This window comes from Dryobates pubescens, chromosome 7 (assembly GCF_014839835.1).
Source record: "Dryobates pubescens isolate bDryPub1 chromosome 7, bDryPub1.pri, whole genome shotgun sequence".
Classification (NCBI taxonomy): domain Eukaryota; kingdom Metazoa; phylum Chordata; class Aves; order Piciformes; family Picidae; genus Dryobates; species Dryobates pubescens.
In genome coordinates this window covers 14,473,992-14,498,294 of record NC_071618.1, presented here as the reverse complement: position 1 = coordinate 14,498,294, position 24,303 = coordinate 14,473,992, and the positions used below count along the sequence as shown (strand labels likewise).

Sequence of the window (24,303 nt, the reverse complement as noted above, 5' to 3'; positions counted from 1 at the left end):
CCCACCCAACCAACCAACCCAAAACACAAAGAAAGAAAACCCCACAAACCCAAGTGCCACATATATAGAATGAGGTACCCTGAAGATTCAGAGTTCATTACTTGCACAAAGATCAAAGTTAAAGCTAGTACTTTTTCAAGTAGCTCAGTCCTTCCAAATGCTAAAAAAAAATAAAAATCATTCCAGCACTGCGATTATTTTGTATTTCCTTTATTACAGGATTGAGCAATCAGAGACCACATCCAGCAAGCCCACTGCCATGAAGTCGTAAGAATTTCTTCGTCAGGGGCACAAAAGGGCTTATAGAGAGACCTATTTCCCCTTCATTAGAATTTCCATGCAAGGAGTTTGATCTTTGGTCAGGTATTTTAATTAGCTGATATGCATGTGACATGTTTCTATTCTCTATCTTTACAACTCCAACTTCCAGCCACTGTCACATTTTTGTCTGTACTATTAAAGGGCCCACTACTATCAAATTTGCATTCCCTGTGTATATAATTACAGACTGTCATATAAAGAAAAATAATCCTTTAATCTTCTTCATATTAAAAATATAAACTCAAGAAGTTTGATCTCTCATGACATATGATGATTTCCAGTCACTTAATCATATTCATGGCTCTTCCCAGTATCCTCCTTACAGCGTGGATTCAAAAATGGATGCTGTATTCTAATACAGTTACATAGAGAGTTCGTGTAATGCCTTGACTTCAATTTTCTATCTCCTTGGCTTTTATCAAAGCAAATGGAAATGAAAAGAGGTAAATGCGTTTGCATTCAGTTTATCTTCCATTCTCCTTGGCTGCTCATGAGCTAATGTTTCTAGTAATGAATTCTTAATCCAGCAATTAGGGAAACTCTGTAGTTTAGGACTATTCTTCTTTAGTTATTGTACTTAAATGATTTAATTTTTCATCCTTAAGGTCCAGCCCTGTGGATTTACAAGCTTTTGGATGTACTAGCCATAATACTTGAATGTTCTCATAAGACATGTGCCAAGAGAAGCATTAAGATATATAAAAGCAATGTGTAAAGAGTAAGGCTATGTCAGAATTAATTAGTCAAGATGGTCAAGAACTTCTAAGATATATATCCTTGAAGCTAATTATTCAGTACTTACACATTCAGTGTGCACTGGATGTACAGCAAACAGCAAAGCAGCTAGAAGAGATGTCTTTGGAGCCAGATTTAGCCTTCTTCCTTTATTACTGAATTGCAGTCCACCCAGTAATATTGAGAACACATCAACCATCAACACGGAGATAGTACAATGCAGTATTATATTGATGACATGGAAGCCAACTGGGTAGAAGCCTCCAGCAAAAAAGTAATTAATTCTATATAGACACAAAAACATTAAGGCTAGGAATTACATCAATGGTTACAGACATCCAAACAGAAAACCTTAACAACCCCATAGCAAGGTCATATTAGGACACATTGTGGTGGTTTGGCCCTGGCTGGAACCAAACCAAATACACAAAACATAATTTTAAGAAGGTTGAAAAATACCAGCACCCCCACCATAGCTGGTTGGAAACAATGTCCTAACTTTAAATAAAATGAATACCATATTCAGCATAGTAGCCACCCTCTCCAAAGACATTAGTGCTATTATGTTAATAATACCTATGATTACTTAGAATTGACTTCTGGCCATTGTAACTGCAACTTCAACACTGCAAATGCAGGAGTGTCCTGTGGGTAAACAACCCAGCCTGCCAGGGGTATAACCTTGGGCTTAAGAGAAACTATGTGTGAAAACAACCTAATGGATTTTAATTAAATCCACACAGTGAGGAAACTAATATAAACTCACACTATGATTTCCACTGACATTCTAGTTAAAAAACACCCTAGCATTTGGACTGACAACGTGGAAACCATCTGGGTACAATCAGTATCAACTGAGAAAGTAATCAGCACATGTTACTAACTGATTTGTGAGACTGGTTAAAGAGATGCTTCATGCAAGTATTAGAACAAGAAGTGCAAGTGAAAATTCAATCTTATTTGAGATATGAGCTCTGGGGTAAAATAGAGAGGAAGAAGAAAAGGGAGAGAGATCTTACTATTATCCATATACTTTCATCAGTAGGTAAGATACAAAGAAACTGAGTTTGGATAGAGGATTATATGTAGATCTTTTGGTCAGCCAGCCTTTGGCTTAAGTGAAATCTATTAAAAACCCCTAACCTATTATAAAAGTACTATTTATAAATGCTGGAGTTTAGGGAAATTATGAAACCCAGTTTCTTACTTGTGAAAATGGAATTTTATGGACCATCTCCACATGCTCATCTATATTTTCAGATACAGTAATGACTGCATCCCAGTTCACTCTTTAAACTAACCAGGACGTTACTAGAGATGGAATATACCACAGAGACCTTGAAAAGAGAAAGTATTTGCTGTTTCATGCACTTAAAGCTTTAATAGGTTTAGGACTCCAACACATTCTATTCAGTTGCATTATTTTCCTTGATGAAAATTGCAAAAAACCCCAAACAGACAATTAGACTTGCAGTACTACATACTTAAAACACTGACACTGCACTCAAGAGTCAGTATTTTTGCTTGAATATGAGGACTAAAAGTGGGAGTACGTCTGCAATCACATAGTCCCTGGTTTAGACTGGACACAACCGCAGAACTAGTGCTAGGTCCATCCACACTGAGTTGAATGGGGGAAATAATGAAGCTTAAGAGCAAGACCTCAAAGATCCTCTCTGCCATTACTTTGCCAAATTTCTACATGGTTTACTGCTTGCCCAGATCTTTGTGCAAAAACATAAACTAAATATTTACAGAAGCCATTCTCATAAACCTTCAGTTATTTGAGAAAACAAGGAAGTTATATATACAAGCAGACACCTCTCCCACCAGGATTCTCAGTCACTTGATGTTAGAGTATCAGTGGGAAGAAGTGGGAAGACTACTTGGTGACCTAGTGGCAAAAGGCCACAGTAGATTGATGTTATTTATAAAATAAATCATTTGACAGGTCACCAGGAAAGCAGAGAAAATAAGCTACAATAGCTGTATAAGTGGCAGCATGGCTAAGTGAAGGGAATGTACCCCTCCTAGTTCTTTGATGATGCCCTTAGTCCCAAAGAGCATAAGATGTTCAGTCTCTGAAAGGCACAATGAAATACATTATGTCAAAATAATGCACGCTTTGGGAAAGAAAACATTTGAAAATTAAAACTCAATTTGAGATAAGGTAATGAACAGGAAAAGCATATTCAGGAAAGGTATCCAATTACCCTCCAGATACTTTCTCTTTCCTTCCTATAACCAAACAAGGCAATATTGTTTTTAAAAAAAAAAAAAAATCAGACCTTAAGCAAGAAGACAAGCCTCACCTGAAAGTTAGGACAGTTAGTGGTCGATATGACTTATGACTGGTATTGCTGCTGAGTTTGCTACCCCAAAAGTCATGATGCCACAGGTCACCAAGTGGGGTTTCTGCCCTGAGGTCCTGAAAGGAAACATAAATTACCAGATTCTTAACATTTCTGTTTTGTTCAAAGCAGCTAACACAAACAAGTCCCAAGACATACAAGCTCGTGCTAACATGGACATAGCAGGTGTTTGTTGACTCACTAGTGACATTTAACAAAGGTACCCAAGTTGGCAATGAAGGTCACGCTTTGGATGCATGTTATCATAAAGGTCAAGATGCTTGGATTCTGTAAGTAGGCATAACTACATGAAGTTTAGTAGAGCTATGCATATTCATATCAGTTGATAATCTGGTCAATAGCTAAGACAAAAACCATTGTAAAATGCTTTTCCTCATAATTTTGTAAAAAGTCTTTGATTCTAGGTCTAGGTTATCTTGTGAAGGAGGCCAACTACAAAGTGCTCCAAATAGCTATTTTTCTACTAGCATCAGGAGCACAACTTCTAATGAAAGCATGCAAGCAAAGAGACTAAAGACTGAAAACAACTGTTTTGAAACCTTACTTCACACAGGACACTACTCAAGAATGTTTTATTTTTTTAATTCTTAATGCATGAAGCCAAGAAGCAAAATCTCTATATAATGAGCTAAAAGATTAACAGCAGAAGACATCAAATAATGAATTATTTTAATTTGGGGTGGGGTAACTAAAAAACTGATCATCTACTTACCTAGCTTTTCCTACTTCCCTGGGGCAATTATTCACCAATTTATGCTATAGCAAACATGCAGGTAAATACACTCAAGACAGAACCTAAGAAAAAATCTGTACTAGGAAATAAATAGCTTTTGTATGAGTGCTGGTACTATACCTGCACTCAATCATAAGTTGCTCTACCCCACCTTCTCCCTTGAAACTGCTCAAGAGACCAACAAATCAAAGCAGATTAACGAGCAAATGCAAACAAGTAAGCAAAGAAACAGGGCTGCTACATCCATGAAATGTCTTACAAAGCCTGGTATCCTGTCTTATTTTTCCTCCACCTCCTTACAGGATTTCCATGTTACAATACCCTTGGGTTCACTAACTAGTTCCTCTCAAATGCTGCTACCATCTCACTTGCTTCTACAGCACCTTGAGCACCTCCTATAGTATCCAGTGCCTGCCTTCTCATCTTTAGCTAGCTAGCACTTTCGACCTGCCAACAAGGCAAGAGAGAATACATATGAGTGCTAGTCCCAAGATACAGCATGTCTGAATCATGATGACTGGCTGTTACAAAATTGGATTTAAAATAAAGATTCTTCTTGCTTCTAACACATTCTGACTTTTATTAAAAAAAAGAAGAATAAAAAAATCAAGAGGCTTATTTCTATCACTTGATCAAATTGGCCAGTATTAGACAACCAGTTAAAGAAAATAAAATAGGAGGGGAAGTAGGTTAAAAATCCATGTCAAAAAATGTCAAATGAAATGAAGCATTCTCTAACAGGCTACTAATCAATATGCAGAAGAGAGCAGGACTAGTACTGCAGCCTTTGAAAAGTCCTATACTGCAGCTGTCAATTAAGGTATTCTCAAGGAAAATCTTAAGAAATCAAGACTCACAGGGCTCCCTATTTGGGCTTAAGAATTATCAAGGGTGCAAAATTTCTTTGGGCTCTCACAGATGTTTCTATTGCCAAGCAACAGCTACAACATTCTTTCTTCTCCCAGGACTGCAATTTAGGCCTTAGGCATCTAAATCCTTGTTGTACTCCTCATCACTATGTGCAACCCTTAAAGGTCATAATTTGACTCTCAGAGCAGGAGTGCACCCAACAAGCAGCCCACTAAATCAATATAGCCTGCCTTTCCAGGGGCACATTGGGACTGGGTTGTAGACCAGTATCTGCTGAAGTCTTTTTACTCTGCAGGGGACAGCTGTCAGTGGGTGTTGTGGTTCTTCAAAGAAATTACTATGAAAGAGATTTTTTGTGTTTGTTTTTAGTATTAAAATTCTTGAAGTACGTCTTCACAGATAATCTTCAGTAAGTTGAGATGGGAAATGCATTTCTGATGTGCAAGGCTAGATTATGGGAAATGTATTTACGATGTGCAAGGCTAGATTTCCCTTTTTTCCACTACAATCAGTCTTCTTTTGTCTTCCATAGGAAAAAATCAGGAGTAGCTGAATATGTGGAATTACTTAGTGATTAGATTACACTTCCATATGACCTAAAAATCTTAAGTCATGTGTCTTGCTTTTGTATCCAAGTCCTGTGAGAAAAAGTTTCTTACATTAATTTTTCTAATCAGTGAACTTACTCTAAAATAGGAATGGTTTGCTCTAAGAGACACAGATAAAGTTATGCATGATTTCCTCTTCAAGAGCTGAAAGTAGATATCAAAGAATTGCTAAATATTTGATTAGCAGGAGCTTACAGACAGCAGAGTTCAATACTTGAAGAAAGGTCAGTTTTTCCTTATAGAGGCTTATGGAAACGACACGCTGTATCTGATCCTCCTACTAATCCCACTGTTTGTCTTGCCAAGCTAGTAAATAAAGACAAAAGCCAGCGCTGTGTACCAGTTAAAATGACTAAAATGACAAGAAAGTGTCTGGAAAACAGCCTTGAGTCCCAATAAAAATTAATAACAGAATGTTCCACGCTATGGTAGGCACAAAGTCAACTAATCATGTACCTTTTGCTAAAATAAAAAAAGAAATTGAAAGTTTAGGGTGGCGGTAGGTAAGAGGGAGTAAATTTTTAAAAAGTCACTATGTGGTACTCATGAAAATACTGGTACAGTAATGCTCAGTAAATCTACATAATTGCTTCACCAGCTGCCTCTCATATTAAATAGGAATCAAATACACTACACTTTAAATAAACTGTGCCTGTGCAGATGCTCTCCCTCCCAATAAACTGCAAAACTCATTGTCTCCACATTTTTCTTGTGGGTTTTGTATTTCCATATATTCATCTATATCTTAAAATGTCACAAAAGTTCTAGGGAATAATAAAGGATTTTGATAGACTAAGCCTCAGTTATCAAACATACACACTACGTATGAATTAATCTGTTTAAGCAGTTAGTTGGTAGAATTTTTCAGCACTGCCAACAGCTATAATCCTGGTGCAGGTTGTTGTGTTGCATAGATAAACGGAAACATTTTAAAAGTAAAGACTGAAAGAAATATAGAAAGATTACACGTGGGGAAATTGCACATGAACAGAACAATCTGTCTTGTTTTAACATCAATCTTTTGTGCATTCTTTCAGGATATATTATAATCGTCACCCAAACTGAACTGCAAAATTAAACATTATCAGGAGCAGTGCAATTTAAATGTTTCTCTAAAAGGAAAAAGAAATCAAATTCACTGTAGGTTCTTAATTTGTCCATAGTATTCTCTTAGAAGCTTTGAGATTTATTTCCCATTTGGCAGATGCATTTTCCCCCCATACATTTATAACTTGAGGTATGATGACTTACATAACCATAATATAAATTTGACTAAGCAAACAGCAATTCTATGAGATTCTAAAAGGCAAATTGCCATAAATTGTGTCTAAATCTTGTGCAAGAGGAAGTGCACTGTGTTGTTCTAGTGGCATGAGTTTCTATGATCTTCCTTGTAACCCCATGGTGTCAAGAAAACAGAACAGATGAGGGTGATTCTTTTTACCCTGTGATTTTCTTTCCAAACATTTAACAAGTACCTACAAGAACAGCGTAAGAGCTGTAACACCAAGACCCACACATAAGCACAGACTCATTCACTGCTACATGTGATTCTATGAAGGGCCTCAGCAATGGAAGTCACTCAGCTCCTCAAAGACAAAAGAGTCTTAGCTAGAGGTTTGAGTCATATGTGAATTTCTAAGTATTTCAAAGACTGTTTATTGCATGTATGATTGGCTTTAAAACAAAGCATGGAAAATACTCTGCTACTGTTAAAAAAAACAAAACTGTTTAAGTGGGGAAGAAGCATATGAAAATAAAGCTTTCCCTGCTTCTCTAACATTTTTATGGTACAAACCAAGCAGACAAAGTCCATTTCACATGGCAAAAAGAAGCTCCATTCCTCTTAACCAGGTATTAACATAGCATCACAGATGGTCAACCTTAAACAAGGCCAATAAAAGCCAAATAAAACACAACAGAAAAAAAGAAGAAAGAAGGATTCTCAATGGAAGCTCTTTACTAGGGTATTTTGGGCCTACCTAGATCAACTATTGTAATTCTTTCTTTTACTACTTTTACCATGACTATTTAGGTCAAAGGGTGCAGAGGAAAAAGAGACACAAACCTTATTATTGATGATGGCTTCAGAATCATCAAAGACAAAATCTCCATCATAGCTGTTAGCAAAACAGAGGAAGGAAATTAATGCCACAACCACTTTGGCCCAGTATGATGGAAGGAGGAACCATGATATGTTGTGGTCCAGATTAGGTTCTGTTTGTGCCATTCTGTGAAATACTTGTTGCAAGTTGGGAGCTTCAGCATTATGTTGGTTGAAAATCTGAAAGAAATATATGCAAATGCAGTTATAGTTGCATTTAACTTAAAAAGAATCTTAGAAGGAAAAGTTGGGTTGGGAGAACAAAATTTCATACAACATAGCATTTTTCTCTTGGTGTTCTTCGTAACTATTGGAAAGCACCTAAACAACTTTGTACTTAAAATGTGGAAGAAGGGGGCAGTATCTCATGGCTGGAGCACAGGGAAAAAGCCAAGAAAGAATCTAAGTTAAACCTTTGGGGTAGGTAAATTCTAAAACCTCGAGCAAATCACTGTGTGCTGTTTCTTGCTATTCAACATATAACAAACAGGGACATCACATGGAGTGTAGAGCATTTACAAAGTTCTGAAGAGAATGACAAGCACTGTAATTTCCTTCTGAGCATGAAAAATAAACATCATCAACCGCAGAAAGAGCTCAACTCTCTTCTGTTAATGGAATTACAGGACCTAGTCTTCCACATAGCCCATAGAGAGAATTGATACAAACTCCATAGGCAGACAGATGGCAGCTAATAGAGTAGGCCTCAAATCTCAGCCATTCAAAGAGTGAGACAAGGCACATACAATTAAGACCAAAGCAGCATTCACTGGTTCATTCTGCACACTGCAAATACAGTATAGGCTGCATTCTGGTGCTGTATTCACAGGCTTATAAGGTTGTTTAGGTAGATGAAAAAATGCTATGGAATCCAACAGCACTGGGTAATACACTAATGGAGTCTCTATGGCAAGAGGTTTACCCACGAGCCACCTGTACTTGGAAGGGCCTCTCTGATGCCCCAAAGCCAGCCCTCCTTTTTTTTTTTTTTTTTTTTTTTAAGTCAGCTGTGATACCTCTGAAAAAAATGCATTTAGTATCTTCACATAATCTAGGAAAAAGCCGCAGTCATTCAGCTTCTTGAAGAGACTTGACCATTTGAGCTGGTAGGCAACTGCTTTGTAGAAATGCTAAATTCCAGTCTCCAAGAATTCCCAGTCTCTGTACACACATGCACAAGGATAGGCAATACTGTCACAGCAGTGCCCATTCTCACTTTGAGGACTATATAGCAGTGCTCTCAAATTCAGATAGTAACAGATAGTAATCTGAGACAGGAGGGAGCTCCTTAGGAGCAAAGCAGACCAGCCACCTTAAGAGAAAAACCTTTCTTCAAAGTAATTCACCCCTGTGCTTTAGTTTGATGAAAACAAAGACTAAAAGCAAGGCTGTTAACCTGAGGGAAACATGTTGCATTGCTCGTAATAGCACACATGCAGCATCAATACACACTACCCAATTAAATAATTTAATCTACTCAGGATTCGTTTTGCCCTGAAAGTTTCTCCCATTGTGCTTGATCCATTTATCTGATGTAGATGTGCTGCCGGTCTTACCGCCGCGCAGAAGAGCAGGCCAGGCTGTGAGGGCTCCCTTAATCAGGCATCGCGTTAACCGCCCAGGCGGGCTGAGAACCTACCGGAGACCGAAAGCCTCTCCCGTTGCCGACCGGCCCACACCGCAACTGTACAAGGGCAGCAGGGGAGGCCACCTTCCCACCGCGACAGCCAACCCTGCCGCCCCCCTCCAGAGAAAGGCGAACTGGAGCCGATGCCAGTCCGGCGCCGACCCACCGACCACTCCTAGGCGGTGGGTGGGGCAAGGTTCCAGCACCGTATGTCCCGCCAGAGAGCGCGGGCGCTGCGGGGAGCTCGCAGCAAGGGGTCACAACGGCAGTACGCGCAGCCCCCAAAACTTGAGGGCGTCCTGGGCACCAGACGCCCGGTCTCGGGGAAGAAGCCCACCCTGGTAAGGCAGCGGCGGGCAGGCAGGGGCTAGACTACGGGGCAGGTGAGACCTGCCAGGAGTTTCGCGATGGACCTGACCCACTCGACGCTCCCCCTTTGTCCGGGCGGCGGCTCCGCCGAGAAGGGGTATCCCGGCCCTCAGCCCCCAACCCGCGCCGCCCGGGCCAGTTCCGCCAGCACTCCAGTCTGCAAACGGGGCCAGGGCAAGCTCCTTTCGCCGCACCCGGGGTCGCCGCGCGGCGTTACCTGCGAGGAGAAGGAGCCAGCGCGGCATGTCCTACCCGGGTGCGAAACTCTCCCGCCCGGCGAGCCCCCAGCCGGAGCGGCCGTCGGGGGAGGGGCCGCGGCGTCTTCGCCTCCGGGAAACATCCTCACAGCCCATTGGTTGCCCCGCCGACCCACCCCTCCTTTTCCCCGCCTCCGCCGGGGCAGCTCCCCTCGCCCATTGGCGGCGGCGGTGACGCGCGGCAGGCCGGGCTGATGAAGCGGAGCGAGGAGATTACTTGCGGTGGCAGCGGCGCTGGTGCGAGTCGTTTTCCCTCCACCCCAAACTCCACACCCTGTTCGCCTCGCACAAAGGCGGCAGCTAGGTGCCTTTCGTGCCGTGGTCCCGAAGCCTGTTCTTATGTGGCGGCCACTGTCCCGCTTACCTGGCTGTCGGCAGGGAGGGCGTGGGGGGAACGGGACGCGGTGCGGTTCGAGCGTGGTCGCCCAGCTCTCGCTCTTCGCTGCTGCGACCGTTAGCGTGACCGTTACGGGTGGGCGAGCTGGAACGTGCGGGAGGCTTCCCAGTACAGGGGCTCGCCTGGCCCCGGGGAGTCTGCCGGGCGCGGGCAGTCGTGTTTCCTTGTAAGCGCTCTAGTCTCTTCCCTCACAGGCGAGGTTCCCGCGGTGGCGAGCTTAAACTCCCCTGAGAAAAGATGATACAAAGCCAGTCAGGTGGTGACAAGGGGTGGTGTGCTGCGGGCGCCGTGGACTGCCTTCGCGGGTGAGCTTGACTCCGCATCGGACGTGTTAGCAGAGCGCTCCTGCCCTTACCGCTGAGGCCCTGGTCCTGTCAGGGCTTGCTGCGGGGTGCTTCCCGCAAGGCAGATAAGGCCATAAGAAAGCTATCAAAAGCCTTTATCGGGTGTACTGTATTCGTGCACTCATCGTTGCGATGATCTTGGAAGGAAGTGTGATTAAATGCTGTATTATAACACCAAATGCTCGACAGATGCGTCCCTAAAACACAAACAGCATCTTAATATACAGGATGAGAAATCCTGGCTGTGAGCCAGGCAGGGACATGTAATCTGGAGTGGGATTTTTGGGATCTTTGCATTATAAAGTGTCAATTTCACAAGGTTATTTTATAGCTTCTTTGAGGCTTTAACTCTTTAAGTGTCTCAAGGCATTCCTACTCTGGGAGGGCTTCAGTGCTTGCTACCCATAATTGTCTACTTGGCACCAGCTTTGAAACATCTGCTGCTATGACATGGACAGCTCACCTGCTTGTGAGGCAGCAGCTGAACCAGCACAATTTCCAGGGTTGTATATTATTCAAATATATGTGAAGCTTGTGTAACTTATGCTTGTTTAATACCTACTAGAAAGCATCTGAGGTCTTCTGGCTTGGGAAGTGATGGAAAGCCATCGACCTGGTGTCACCAAGCATGCAAAGCTTCCACTTCCTTTGCTACGAGAGCTAAAATAAACAAAGACCATGACCTGCATACCAGTAAATTGTGCCTTGTACTTTAAAATGTCCTTATCCATTCTGGCTTTGTTCCTGACATAGTGATATAGGTGGGCATAATCAGTAAGCTTTGCATCTTATAACTCACAATTAAAAATATGGTAGATGTAAAAGAATGGCTTCATGACTTTTTTGTTATTTTACTGTGTAAATGCAGGATGCTTTCTAGGTTTCTGCTCTTAAAACCCAAAGCATTGAGATGTAGATGACTTGCTAAAAACGGCTGGTTTGCCACGTTAGTTCTTGATGAGGAAGTACGGGTTGATTGTGACATTTCCTTAATGTTTCAACTTATAACCTCTAAACTACCCCAAATAAGTATCATCAAGTTAAATTCTTGTCAACTATCTTTCCAGTCCTTCCAAGCCAAACAAGCTTCTTGAGATGACGATATAGATGTTTTAAATAATTTGCATTTATTAATGGAAGGGTCCCAATTTAAAAGAAAAATACCCACATCTTAATTAGGAAAGGGAGTCTGTCATCTAATTAATCTTCTACTGTCTATAAATTCCAATGAGTTAGATGAAATTTCAGTTCATGCTTAAATTGCACATATGTCAGAATTTATTTTAGTTTAAGCACATGTAAATATATGTAAGGTTCTGTGAATTAAGGTTGAGATTTGTCTCACTGGACTAACCCTGACAATTACCAGACTTCTGCTAGCTGAGTCACTTTCTCATTTCTGTGTTACATTTTGTTCTGTAGAGGGTTTGACTTTACCACTTTTGCTGATGTATTTATTTCTACAAATGGTGCATTCTCATCAGACACTCAGAAGCTCCTTTGCTCACATTTCTTGCACATCTGCACATCCTTGATCTATGCTTTATAACTGGAATTAATATTTATTCCATATAAGTCTGCTGATATCATCAGTTCTGGTCAAATTTTTATATATCCACACAGCCAGATGCACAGATGTTATAAATCACCTCACCACCACTTATGTCAATACACCAATACTGATTACCATTTTGCTGTAAATTAGACAATGTATACAGAACTGCCTCCTTCCCATTATCTTCCACTGTGAAATAACCCTTATTTCTTGGGGGTTTATTGTTTTGCTTTTCAAAATGTAGCAGCTTTTATTATGGCCTTCTGTTCCATTTTAATTGTTGTGAAGAACTACAAAGCAAATACCTGTTCTGGAGAGTTCCCTGGTTCCCTCAAAATCTGATTCAAATCAGCTGCAGTGGCATAATTTATCTCCAGTCTGCTTTTCAGAGGGTTATTATAGCAGTTCAATTTAAAACAGTTCTTAAATACACCACTTTTTAAAAAGTATTTTTTAATTTTTATTTTCTTAAATCTGCACTTTGCAGGAAGGTATGTGTATGAAGATTCTTGATCTGTAGTTTTCTCAGCATGCTAAATTGATCTACCTAAGTGGCTATTGCATCCTTATTTTTAGCAGCCTGCCACTGCAGATCTGCACAAAGGCCAATCTTTCTTTTGTGAGAAAGCCATATGGGAAAGACATTGTATTTCAGGGGATCGACATTTGTGAGTATTGCAGTGACTTTGCAGACAAGAGAATATAATGTTAGGGACTACGGTAATGTGGGATTCAACCATAAAAATTCAGAAGCATTACAAAGACTTGTCAGTCTTTACCAGAGCTCTTTTCAAGACAGCCGTATCTTCTCCGTGGCCTGGATTTTGCCACTGTATATGTGGGTGTGGCCATTGAGCACAACTGCTTATAACTGTAGGTAATCAGCTGGCCACTGCCTGTTGCGTGGTTGGAGCACGCACAGGTGTTATACATGCAAGTGTTCGAGATACAATATGCATGTTTGCACTACTATTGTTAATAGTACTTCAATGGTCTCCTTCTCTAGGCAGTTTGTGTCCCAAGTAATTATTCTGCTACAAGGCATTTTAAGTAGCAGGATATCTTAGGTAGCTTGTTTTGTCCGTCATGTTTTGTCCTTGTTTGTGTATGTACGCATATATGTATGTAGACTGGCATGGATTCTGCTAGGACAGGACAGTACACACAAGCAAACTCATGTGCTTGTTGCAGTCTTAACCAACTGTAAGTCATAAAACCAAAACAAAAACAGAAGCTAAACAGGATTGTTGTAAGAGGAGTGAAATGAACAGAGCCTTTTTTTCTTTCTCATATCCCTACATCCCATTGCTTTAGTATCTGCAGTTCCTCTTATGACCCATGTGATTTTTATGAAACCTGTAGAAACTGCACATGTACGAGACCCTTGTACTTAGATAAGAAGTTATTAGAAGAGGACACAGAAGTTATTAGAAGAGGATTGATGGGAAGACCCAGCAACTTGTAATTTTCTTTAGAATCAAGGCTTACAGTTAAGTATGGGATCCTTCAGCTGTGCCACTGTAGATATATCCTCACTTACTGGTTGAGCATCAGCTGATCCATTGAAGGTGTTGCTACTCCATATAATGCTTGGGGCAGATTTGAAGGATTATGACTCATAGTCTTAAATTATGTTAAAGTATATATTTAATCATACACTCTCCTTCCCTTAAATAGGTGGCTGAGGAATAATTTTTAAAATAGTAGTTAATTTTCCAAATGAGAATTATGCTCTGCTAAACAGGTGACTATGAAATTTGTTCTTGACAATACAGAATGAAAATATTTCACCAGTTTCAAACACTTGTGAATAACAAAGATTATGCTATTCTGCTGTTCTGTGAGCCATAAGAATCCTCATCATTACACTTCATTACAATTCTTTAGACATAGCACAACAAGTACGTTAGCTTTCACAGGAAAAGTAAAGAATCATCTCTCAATAATCAACCTAAACCTTTGAGGGAAAGTACCAGTGTGTATGCCAACTCATTAAAAGTTTAGCATTAAGCCTATGGTCTTGGAGAAAATACAAAGTTTTCACTTAACTGTGCTAAGTTTTTTCCTCCACTTTCTTTTTGCCAGACACTGAAATGAAAATAACTATCTGTGCTTGACACAAAGAAATAGGAGATGAAAATTTTAATGGAAAGTGGAACTCTTGAATCATTTTCAAAGGTAGTCAAATTTGTCTGCCTAAAATTATTTCAAGCTGTATGAGGAAAAGATTGGAGACATAGTCAGAACAATTGCATTACATTATTTAAGAATATTTCCAAGTTTTACACTTAAAACTTTTATTTATTGTTCCAATCAAGGGGGTGTAAAAGCATCTCTACTGTCATAACCAATATGCAATTCATTACTTTGGTCCTCCACTTTAATAGTGTTTTATCTAGGCAAGTATAAATGGGAACTTTGAAAAATGGCTATATCTGTCTTAGGGTTAAATTGATTGGAAGTTTATTTCACACTATATAAAATTTTACTGGGCAATATATTAGAAGATTAGGGAAATTATAATCTACTGGAAAACCTGATAGCATCTGAAGTAGCTTCTCTTGAAAAGCACTTGCAACTGGTCAGAGAACCAGAAAATTATTTATTTGCTTTTCCTTGTATTATGTAATGTTAGTAAAATGGACTTTAGTTTTGACCTCACATAGTCACCTAAGTGAATATGGTAAGTCAATCATTTTGTCATTTTGTACTGAGCAATATAAAATGATGATGTGAGGTATAAGAAACAATGAAATGGGGCCTGAACCTTTTTCTGTACAAAAGTTTCCTCTCCATCTAGTTTTAGCTTTTCACCAACATATCTAACCTTGTCTTTTATTCCATTTTCACAGACCTACCTAATGATGGTTTCCTTGAAATCCTACAAGTTCATCCACATGTAAAGAACTCCATGCCCAAGACCTATATTTATAAAGTAGGAGAAAAGAAAAAGGATCTTTGAAGATAACCCTTAAAGTGATAAGAGAACTCTGAGGAATGAATTACTTATGAACCCACTATGCAGCTCATAAATCAAAATTGGGATTGAAGGATTTTGAAACCGTATCAGTGTTAGAAGCAAAGCTAGTGAGCAGTACAATCTGACAGGTAGCCATTAGATAACATCAGCCTGCAGATCAGGATATCAGACAGTAATGCTGCCATAAAATGTAGAAATTATTGTAAACTTTTCTATTTGCTGGTATTTGTGAAATGAAATTGTTATCCTTACTAAAATAATTTATTTCATAGACAGGTGTGGCTGTAGGCATGAGATCATGCAATGATCTCGCATTTCTCACAATGATTATACATTTTAGTGTCTGCCCAAGAAAGCTCTGAGAAATTCCGAGGTTTTAGAAAACTTTTGCTGAGCCAACAGAGGAAAGGTAAGCCCTTGACATTTTCATAGGGCACAAATTGACCTCTCCTTCTCCTGCCCATCAAGAGAACTGCATCTCAGGAGAAACATGACTGGATTTTTCAGCTAGCCATTTATCTTCTAGAAGTCTTTTTTGTCCCCTGGAAATTAGAGATGATAGGACACACCTGGGCAGGCTTCCACAGCCTCAGTTCTATGGCTCTCTGGCTCTCTAACTAGGAAGAAAAAAGATGGTTCTTTTCTCTCTGCCCACCCTGACTTCAGTTCTGTGGTTCCTGGCCTTGTAGATTTTATTCTGTTAGTTTGATTGTTTCCTGTGAGGAAATTATTGCAAAGATTTCACAACCAGCTTTAGAACCATATTTGTGTGGCTCCTAAAACCTCCCCTTATTCATGAATGGTTCTGAACAATATTTTGTTTCTTGAGCACTGGGCTTTGTACAGAGCCTGTCATATTTTTCTTGTTCTTCTGTTGCCTACTAGGCTCTCATTAGTTTATTATTTTTCCCTGGTAATCTAGAGCCTAAGGGTCAGTCTCCCATTGAGGTAGATATACAAAACCAGAAGAGGCACTATTCCTGTCCAAGTGAGACAGTTTGTGCCCTGCAGTTTTGCCGCATACAAGCAGGTAGAGCAGCATTTGTTTAATATCATTTAGTAGATCTTGTAAGGAGTAATGCAGGGCCATCCTTCCACTGGTGGTGTACTTTTACATGGACACAGGAAAACTAGTTATATGCTTTTCTATTCTGCTACTGCTACAGAGCTCATTAAATCTCCCTTTTGCAAGGAAGGCCTGGGGGCTATTAATTACTCAGTTTTTCCATGTATAAAATGGGTGGAATGCTACTAATCTGTTGACAAGTCTGCAAGGAGCTGTCCAACTGTGAAATGATGCTGAAAATTTCATTTTTTCAGAGATACTGTCATCTCCTCACATTTTTTTTCTAAATAAGTTAGGAAGGCACTTCTCATTACCATGGAGACTAATATTTTATTGCAAAGATTGTAATTGCAAGTGAGTCTCAAGGTTGCAAACGAATTTTCCAGAAATCAGGTCAATTGATGAAGTACCTGCACTCAGAGTCAGCTGCTGCAGTGCACATCACTTTCATTCCGAGTCTTATTTACATTCCAAGCCCCAGGGCTCAGCTGCCAGCAAATCAATTGTGGGATTGTTGGGCTGTGATAGACTCTGCAACAGGATAATAAAGGAAAAATAACTTCACTGAAGGGTAAATTTGCTTGCATCTACCCCAGGGTACGTCAGAGTAGCAATGTGTATGCAGGCAGTGACTGCAAAAGAGCTGATCCTTGACAGGCTCATATGTTGGCATACTTGTATCAGGTTCTTTAACCACAGCAAAAGATATCTCTCTGTATCACAAATCAAGGCTTGCCTAATAATCACTCTTGCAATTACTCAGTTTGTTTTACTAAGAAAAAAAAAAAGAAAAAACTTAGTACATTTTTTCTCATTTTAAAAAATGTTTAAAAAGAAATGGCTCCAGTCTGCAAGCTGAAAGATAAAATATTAAGAATGTACTCCAGTACTACTCCCTGAAGCAAATATGTGGTGAACTTTAGTAAGTTTGTCTCCTTGAACCTTCTGTAGAACTATCAGGCAGGACCCAAAGACATAAGGGATTTCTTAACTGCATAGAAAGACATTTCCACTCTTGTTTCTTACTATTATTGCATTTATTCCCTTCTGAGTGAGTCAGAAACTTCAAGAAATTCTTGAAGGTATCTGTGGCTCTAAGGAACTTTGGGCAAGGCACATGCATTTGCAGAATTAATACGGTTTTTCAGTATTGGCTTGGGGACCGGTTCTCAAAAGGGCCATGTGTTCTTGTGCGTGTTGACTTCAGTGGCGGTAGTTCAGTAAAGGAGATCAACAAGACAATTAAAACCAGGCAGAAATGTAGCTCTAGCTGATACCTACAGACATTCTCTTTGTCTTTAACAGCTTCATTTTCCAAATGCATTTAGTTAGGAAACCATTTTGCAGATATCAGCTGCCTCTGAGCAACTTTGCTGTGTTTTGCAGCATCAAGCTTTGGTAATGCCATGCTCCTGACCTCAGATGCCAACAGTCTGGTGTCTTGCAAGGATGCAGTCCTATTCTCAGTCAAATTATCTCTTGGTGCAACACTATAGAGAGTTGTCAGAAAATATTATTGAGTAGCTTTAGTGAATGAACATTTTTGAAGAAGCAAAAGGAGAAGCTTTTGTTTCTACAAGACTATCATGGTGCTCACTAACAACAGAAATAAATGCAGAAATAAATACCAGACCACAAACAAAATGATAAGACAGGGGTTTAGGTCTATTACTACTTTTAAATCCTAGATTTTATGAGAACTGATACTGGAACTCCATCTTCTGAAAATGTGTTTTAAAATATATTACTTTGTGTGTTTTATTAGCATATCACGTTGGATGAAATACTGAGCAGTGGTATACAAATGGCATACTGAAACATGAATAAGAGTTATATCTCCTCTTTTTAGCAGAATGAGAGAGAAGGGGAAAGGTAGAAGATAAGGAGAAAAAATTAAGACCCAAGGCAATAATTATGACCGGCAATAATTCCAACTATATTGTTCCAGAAAGTTCTATAACATGAATTTTTAAACATTTGCTTTCATGCAGTTGTGGTCCCCTAAATATGTGGCAAAAGATTAATACCTGTTGACTGCAATAATAACAGTTTTCCCCCCCCACCCTGTGCAGCTCAGTTGTGCTCATGCCATTGATTTTAGAATTCCTTCAGGAACCATTATTTTATGTTTAGGTTCACTAAGTCTTGTTCTGGAATGGTGGATCATAAGCTGTATCAAATCCTTTAAGTAGTAAGGTAAAACTGGTTCCTACATGATAAGATTTATTTTAAGTATTTATCCATCTTGGAAATATAAAAATCCAACAACTTTGTTAAAAAAATTAAAAAATAATATTTAAAAGAGTGCAGGCTTCTTCTGAATGATAGATAGAAAAGGACTTGATAAGATTGTATAGGACTGAAACACACTGATATAGTTACACAAGTGTCTTTCCATGGTGTTTTACACATAGTTTTGGAAAAGGGATTTCAGTTTCTTGAGCAGTAAAGCTGCTGGCATCATTCATGTGCTCTACCTTCACACATCATTGCATCCATCTTAAAGCTGAGAGATGAGCAGTAAACTCCCTCATTTCAGCTGGTTTTTCTCAGAGCAGCACTACCCTTTCCTGCTTATGGCCTTAGATGTCTAATGAGGAAAGAAAAAGGAATACGTGGAGAAGGGAGGAAGTTTTCCCAATATCTAACTTCCTCTTGCTCTAAATTCCCCTGTGTGGCTCCACTGGCTACGAGTAGAGATTAATGAGCCTACCCTTACAAGGCTACTGTGAATTTCCACTGCAAAATCAAAACTCATTTTCTGAATCACATGCAAATAACACACCTCTAGGCCATCCACTTTTATTATCACCATTGTTTTGTTTTGTTTTATGTTGCTTTTGAAGATAAATTGAGATCTCACATTAAGCCAGCTAATTCAAAAGGTATGTTTCTCATAGAAAATATCTTTCCTCTCAATTCTATGGCATTATATCACTGTTAGTAATATCTGTCCTTCTTTTTCCTGTTTCCTCACTATATTGAAATTGTAGGAAGGTTATAGTGGAACAAAGTACAGCCCTTAGCTAGAATATGCTGGTGCTAAGTTCTTTCTGTGTACCCTTTTTGTGAAAGACCCAGCTCTGACCTTCAACCTCACAGAAAACCAGGACTAAGAGCCTGTGTGGATATGTTTCTTTTGACAAAGTTTAATATTTCCACTAGCTTATCTCTAATTTTCAGGCTAAACACTTCAGTGAAGACAGGACAATTTGGAGTAAGTTCAGTGTGCAGCCACTTAGTTGTTGTTCTATTTATGCAAAAATATTTGTATTTTATGGAATTAACATGAGCCAGCAGTGTGCCCAGGTGGCCAAGAAGGCCAATGGCATCCTGGCCTGTATCAGGAATAGTGTGGCCAGCAGGAGCAGGGAAGTAATTTTGCTCCTGTACTCAGCACTGGTTAGGCTATACCTTGAGTCCTGTGTCCAGATCTGGGACCAGTTCAGGGCCCCTCAGTTTAGGAAAGATGTTGAGTTGCTGTAACGTGTCCAGAGAAGGGCAACAAAGCTGGGGAGGGGTTTGGAGCACAAGCCCTATGAGGAGAGGCTGAGGGAGCTGGGGTTGCTTAGCCTGGAGAAGAGGAGGCTCAGGGCAGACCTTACTGGTGTGTACAACTACCTGAAGGGAGGGTGTAGCCAGGTGGGGTCTGGTCTCTTCTCCCAGGCAACCAACACCAGAACAAGAGGACACAGTCTCAAGTTGCACCAGGAAAGGTTTAGGATGGATGTTAGGAAAATGTTCTTCATAGAAAGAGTGACTGGCCATTGGAATGGGCTGCCCAGGGAAGTGGTGGAGTCACCATCACTGGAGGTGTTTAGGAAGAGATTGGATGGGGTGCTTGGTGCCATGGTTTAATTGATTAGGTAGTGTTGGATGATAGGTTGGACTTGATGATCTCAAAAGGTTTCTTCCAACCTGGTTAATTCTATTCTATTCTATTCTATTCTATTCTATTCTATTCTATTCTATTCTATTCTATTCTATTCTATTCTATTCTTTTCTATTCTATTCTATTCTATTCTTTTCTATTCTATTCTATTCTATTCTAAAACTAGATTTTTTTGGCCTCTAGCTGTGATAATTTAACTACCTAAATAAACAAACTACCATATGAGGTGTACTTGAATAATTCTTATAGCTATTTCCCTTACAAGCAACAAAGAAAACAATTAAAGACATATGTATATAATTATTACCAGTTATTTTATAAATCTTTAAATATAAAATCAAGAGTAATATTTTGTTATAAAAACTGATATTTGAGGAGCTTGTAGGCAGCTGTGTTCCATTTAGGCATTCTACCTCTTCTCAAGGGTGTGTTGCTATCACTTCACAGAAGTTTTGTTTCAAGGGAGATATAACAGGACAAATTTGCAAGATTTAGATGTGTACACCAGCTTCATCTTTATTGTTAATGATTCTTAAGTTTTGGAAGTTGGAGTGCTTGTTTTGCCTGCTAACAACTGTAGCGAATTACGTATTATGGATGTTCAGACATGCAAAAGCCTAATCATTGTGAACTCATTCAGTATTGTTTGACAGTGTGTGTTACCAGTAATAATTAAGTCATATCTTGGCAATGAAAGGGTTCTCACAGGAGGTCCCCAAGGGCCACTTAAGCTGGTGATGGTGTGTACTCACCAGTGACAGTCATGGTCAACTGGCATATTTGAGGAAATCTTTATTGTAATGAATAATGATAGATAAGGAAGGAATCCATGCTCAAGATTTACATAGTATCTAAAAATACCACTGCAAATTTACCATCATTCTTGTATCCTCTAAAGTTAATTACCTCTCTGATTTGAGTGTGCCATACAGTAGGGTGACAATTACCTTTTACTTCCTTAAGCTTATTGCTGAAAGTGTTGTATGAAAGCATCTCTTGGATTTTATTTTTCAGGACTGCAGAAAAGAAAAAGCAACTCATTATGAAAACAACATTACTGTTTCTGAATTTGGCTTGCTATTTTTCCACTGGGTTTATTGTTCTGAGTTTAGTCCCATGCTAGTTGAGCAAAGTACTGAATCAGCAAAGACTGTGTATATAAAATTCAGTTTGAAAAAAAGAATAATCAGTTATTTTACTGGTATAGAGCTGTATTCATGCATGACATGAACTAATTAATTCCTACCTGTATTGCTTTCATGAAGGGACAAGAAGGGTAGGAAGCATAGCTTATCAGAAGGAGACAGTCCTTCAGGTGTGTAATTTACAGCAGATAAAGGTACCAAACAGGTAAAGTAGGTGTAGCAGATGAAGTGTATGCAAATACATAGAATACATAGAATACATAGAATAAACCAGGTTGGAAGAGACCTTCAAGATCATCGCGTCCAACCCATCACCAATCCAACACCGCCCAAGCAACTAACCCACAGCACCAAGCACCCTGTCAAGTCTTCTCCTAAAAACCTCCAGTGATGGCGACTCCACCACCTCCCCAGGCAGCCCATTCCAATGTGCAATCACTCTCTCTGTATAGAACTTTTTTCTAACATCCAGCCTGAACCTCCCCTGGCGCAGCCTGAGACTGTGTCCTCTTGTTCTGGTACTGCTTGCCTGAGAGAAGAGACCAACATCCATCTGTCTACAACCTCCCTTCAGATAGTTGTAGAGAGCAATAAGGTCACCCCTGAGTCTCCTCTTCTCCAGGCTAAGCAACCCCAGCTCCCTCAGCCTCTCCTCGTAGGGCTTATGTTCCAAACCCCTCACCAACTTTGTTGCTCTTCTCTGGACTCGTTCCAGCAAGTCAACATCCTTCCTAAACTGAGGGGCCCAGAACTGGACACAGTACTCGAGGTGCGGCCTAACCAGTGCAGTGTACAGGGGCAGAATGACCTCCCTGCTCCTGCTGGCCACACTGTTCCTGATGCAGGCCAGGATGCCATTGGCCCTCTTAGCTGCCTGGGCACACTGCAGGCTCATGTTCAGTCTACCGTCGACCAGCACCCCCAGGTCCCTCTCAGCCTGACTGCTCTCCAGCCACTCTGACCCCAGCCTGTAGCTCTGCATGGGGTTGCTGTGGCCAATGTGCAGAACCCGGCACTTGGATGTGTTAAATCTCATGCCGTTGGACTCTGCCCAACTGCCCAATATGTGTATGTGTACTGACATATTTATATTCAGACATACACAAGCATATATAGATATATATATATACATTTTGAGAGAGAGAGAGAGAAAGAAGTGAGTCATTGAACTGACTGCTCAAAACATCTTCTCTGGAAACTTGCTTGGAAGAGAATAGGAGCAGCTATTTAACCATCTTCTGATAACCTCCCTGTTATCTTTGAGCATCGGTCACACTATTCTTTTCTGTTGTATTAATATATTATACTGTAGTTTTTGTGACTTTGGGATTTTACATTAGAAATTTTAAGATTCTTCATTGCAAGAGAGTGGAAGTTTGGTGGCTCTTATAACTCTGTGTTTATTGAGCATCTGATTGTAATTTTGGGGGACTGGATTTGTATTGCTAGAGCCAGATGAAGATCTTCTGCAGTAGGGATAGTGCTTGATGGTGTAACATGAAAAGAGGACTGTGGTTGGACCACAGAGCAAAACACTTGTACAGTAAGTGTATTCTTAAGACTACATCAATTTTTTTCCTTCTGTCTTGTAGAGCTTTAAGTTTAGTAGACATCCAGGCTGTAGGGGAGCTTATGCACAAATGTACGAAGAGAATAGTTGTGACTGACTGAGGTCAGAAGCAGATTTGAGTAAGACATCATGACTTGGTTTCTATGATTCTGTGCTTATCTTTAGATATAGATATATAGATCTAGATATGCAGATATAGATACATGTCCATATGCACTGTGTTTTGTTACAAAAGGCAAAGTTGAGGCAAGTCCTGCTCCATCTGAAAACAATGCATGCATCCCTATGGACTTTCAGTGGGCTGAGGACTTCAAAGACAGCTTTGATAAACTAGATACAGAGATAAACTAGATACTAGAGCAGACATGTCATACTTGACTTTTAGCAGTCAGTGTACTTATGATGAAAACACATAGCAGATATACATGTTATTGACCCAGCTGTAAGTGAAGCTGGTTTTGACAAATCCATTTAAGTATGGCACATATGCAAAGTATATTGTTTCTCCCAGAAGATAACTCTGTAATTTATATGGATAAACAAAATGTCCAGCCACCCACTAGATGGTGGCAAGGAGCACAATGAAGTTAAATTGTATTTACAGCAGTATATGTATTATCTTTTTAGTAGCAGGATCAGGTTAATCTACCACCAGAATCCCCACCAGATTCAGCTAATCCTGCTGAATAGTAGGAGGGTCTTTGTAGTGGTGGACAATAGACTTGCCCAGTTAGCCATGCTCTAGAGAATCAAGGAAAGAAATAGTCAGTGTGTCTGTGTGTGCTTCAGTTAACATACCTCATCAACAAAAATATTTTCTGATGGTAGCTGTATTGTAGAGCTGCAAAAGTGCACTAGTACCTTCAGAAAAACAGGACACACACTGCAGTAAATGTTTCTCATTCCTACGACAGAAGAATGATCCTGGTGAGTTAGAATATGAAAACAAAAGCTGTGTGACAGCTGAAGTTTCTGCCTGTGTGTTCCCTCTCACTGACCTGTGCTGCATTTCATTAAGTCTCTTGGGTAGTGGCAGGTGAGTGCCCTCACATATACACAGTCAAAACTGTCACCATGAGTCCAAACTAGCTTTTTTTTTGCTAGAAGGCATTACGCATAACACATCTAGGACTCTAGGTTCCTCCTTTGCTGCCATAGGGGTAGTGATACTAAGGGAAGAAGTAAGGAGGAAAAAAAATCTGTATCTGACAACTGAAAAGATAATGCTGCACGCAGAATGCACCTTTACCATCTGCATGCCCTGCTCTGTGAACAAGACAGCTATCACAAAAAGATTCTGGTGTTCCATATAGGTAGTATATATATCTACTGCAAAGGACTAGCTTGTATACATCACT

General features: G+C 39.9%; 1 protein-coding gene across 1 annotated transcript in view; it reads right to left on the bottom strand.

Moving 5' to 3' along the window:
* Nucleotides 1–7,932, bottom strand: part of TMTC4 (transmembrane O-mannosyltransferase targeting cadherins 4) — a 48,752-nt gene extending 40,820 nt beyond the window's left edge. The window contains exons 1-3 of the mRNA XM_009905240.2: nt 7,708–7,932; nt 3,369–3,484; nt 1,124–1,340 (exon numbers count right to left, since the gene is read on the bottom strand). Of these exons, the coding sequence (XP_009903542.1) occupies nt 1,124–1,340; nt 3,369–3,484; nt 7,708–7,869 (495 nt within the window). The 5' untranslated portion in view covers nt 7,870–7,932. The remainder of the gene's footprint in view (nt 1–1,123; nt 1,341–3,368; nt 3,485–7,707) is intronic.
* Nucleotides 7,933–24,303: the final 16,371 nt, after the last annotated feature.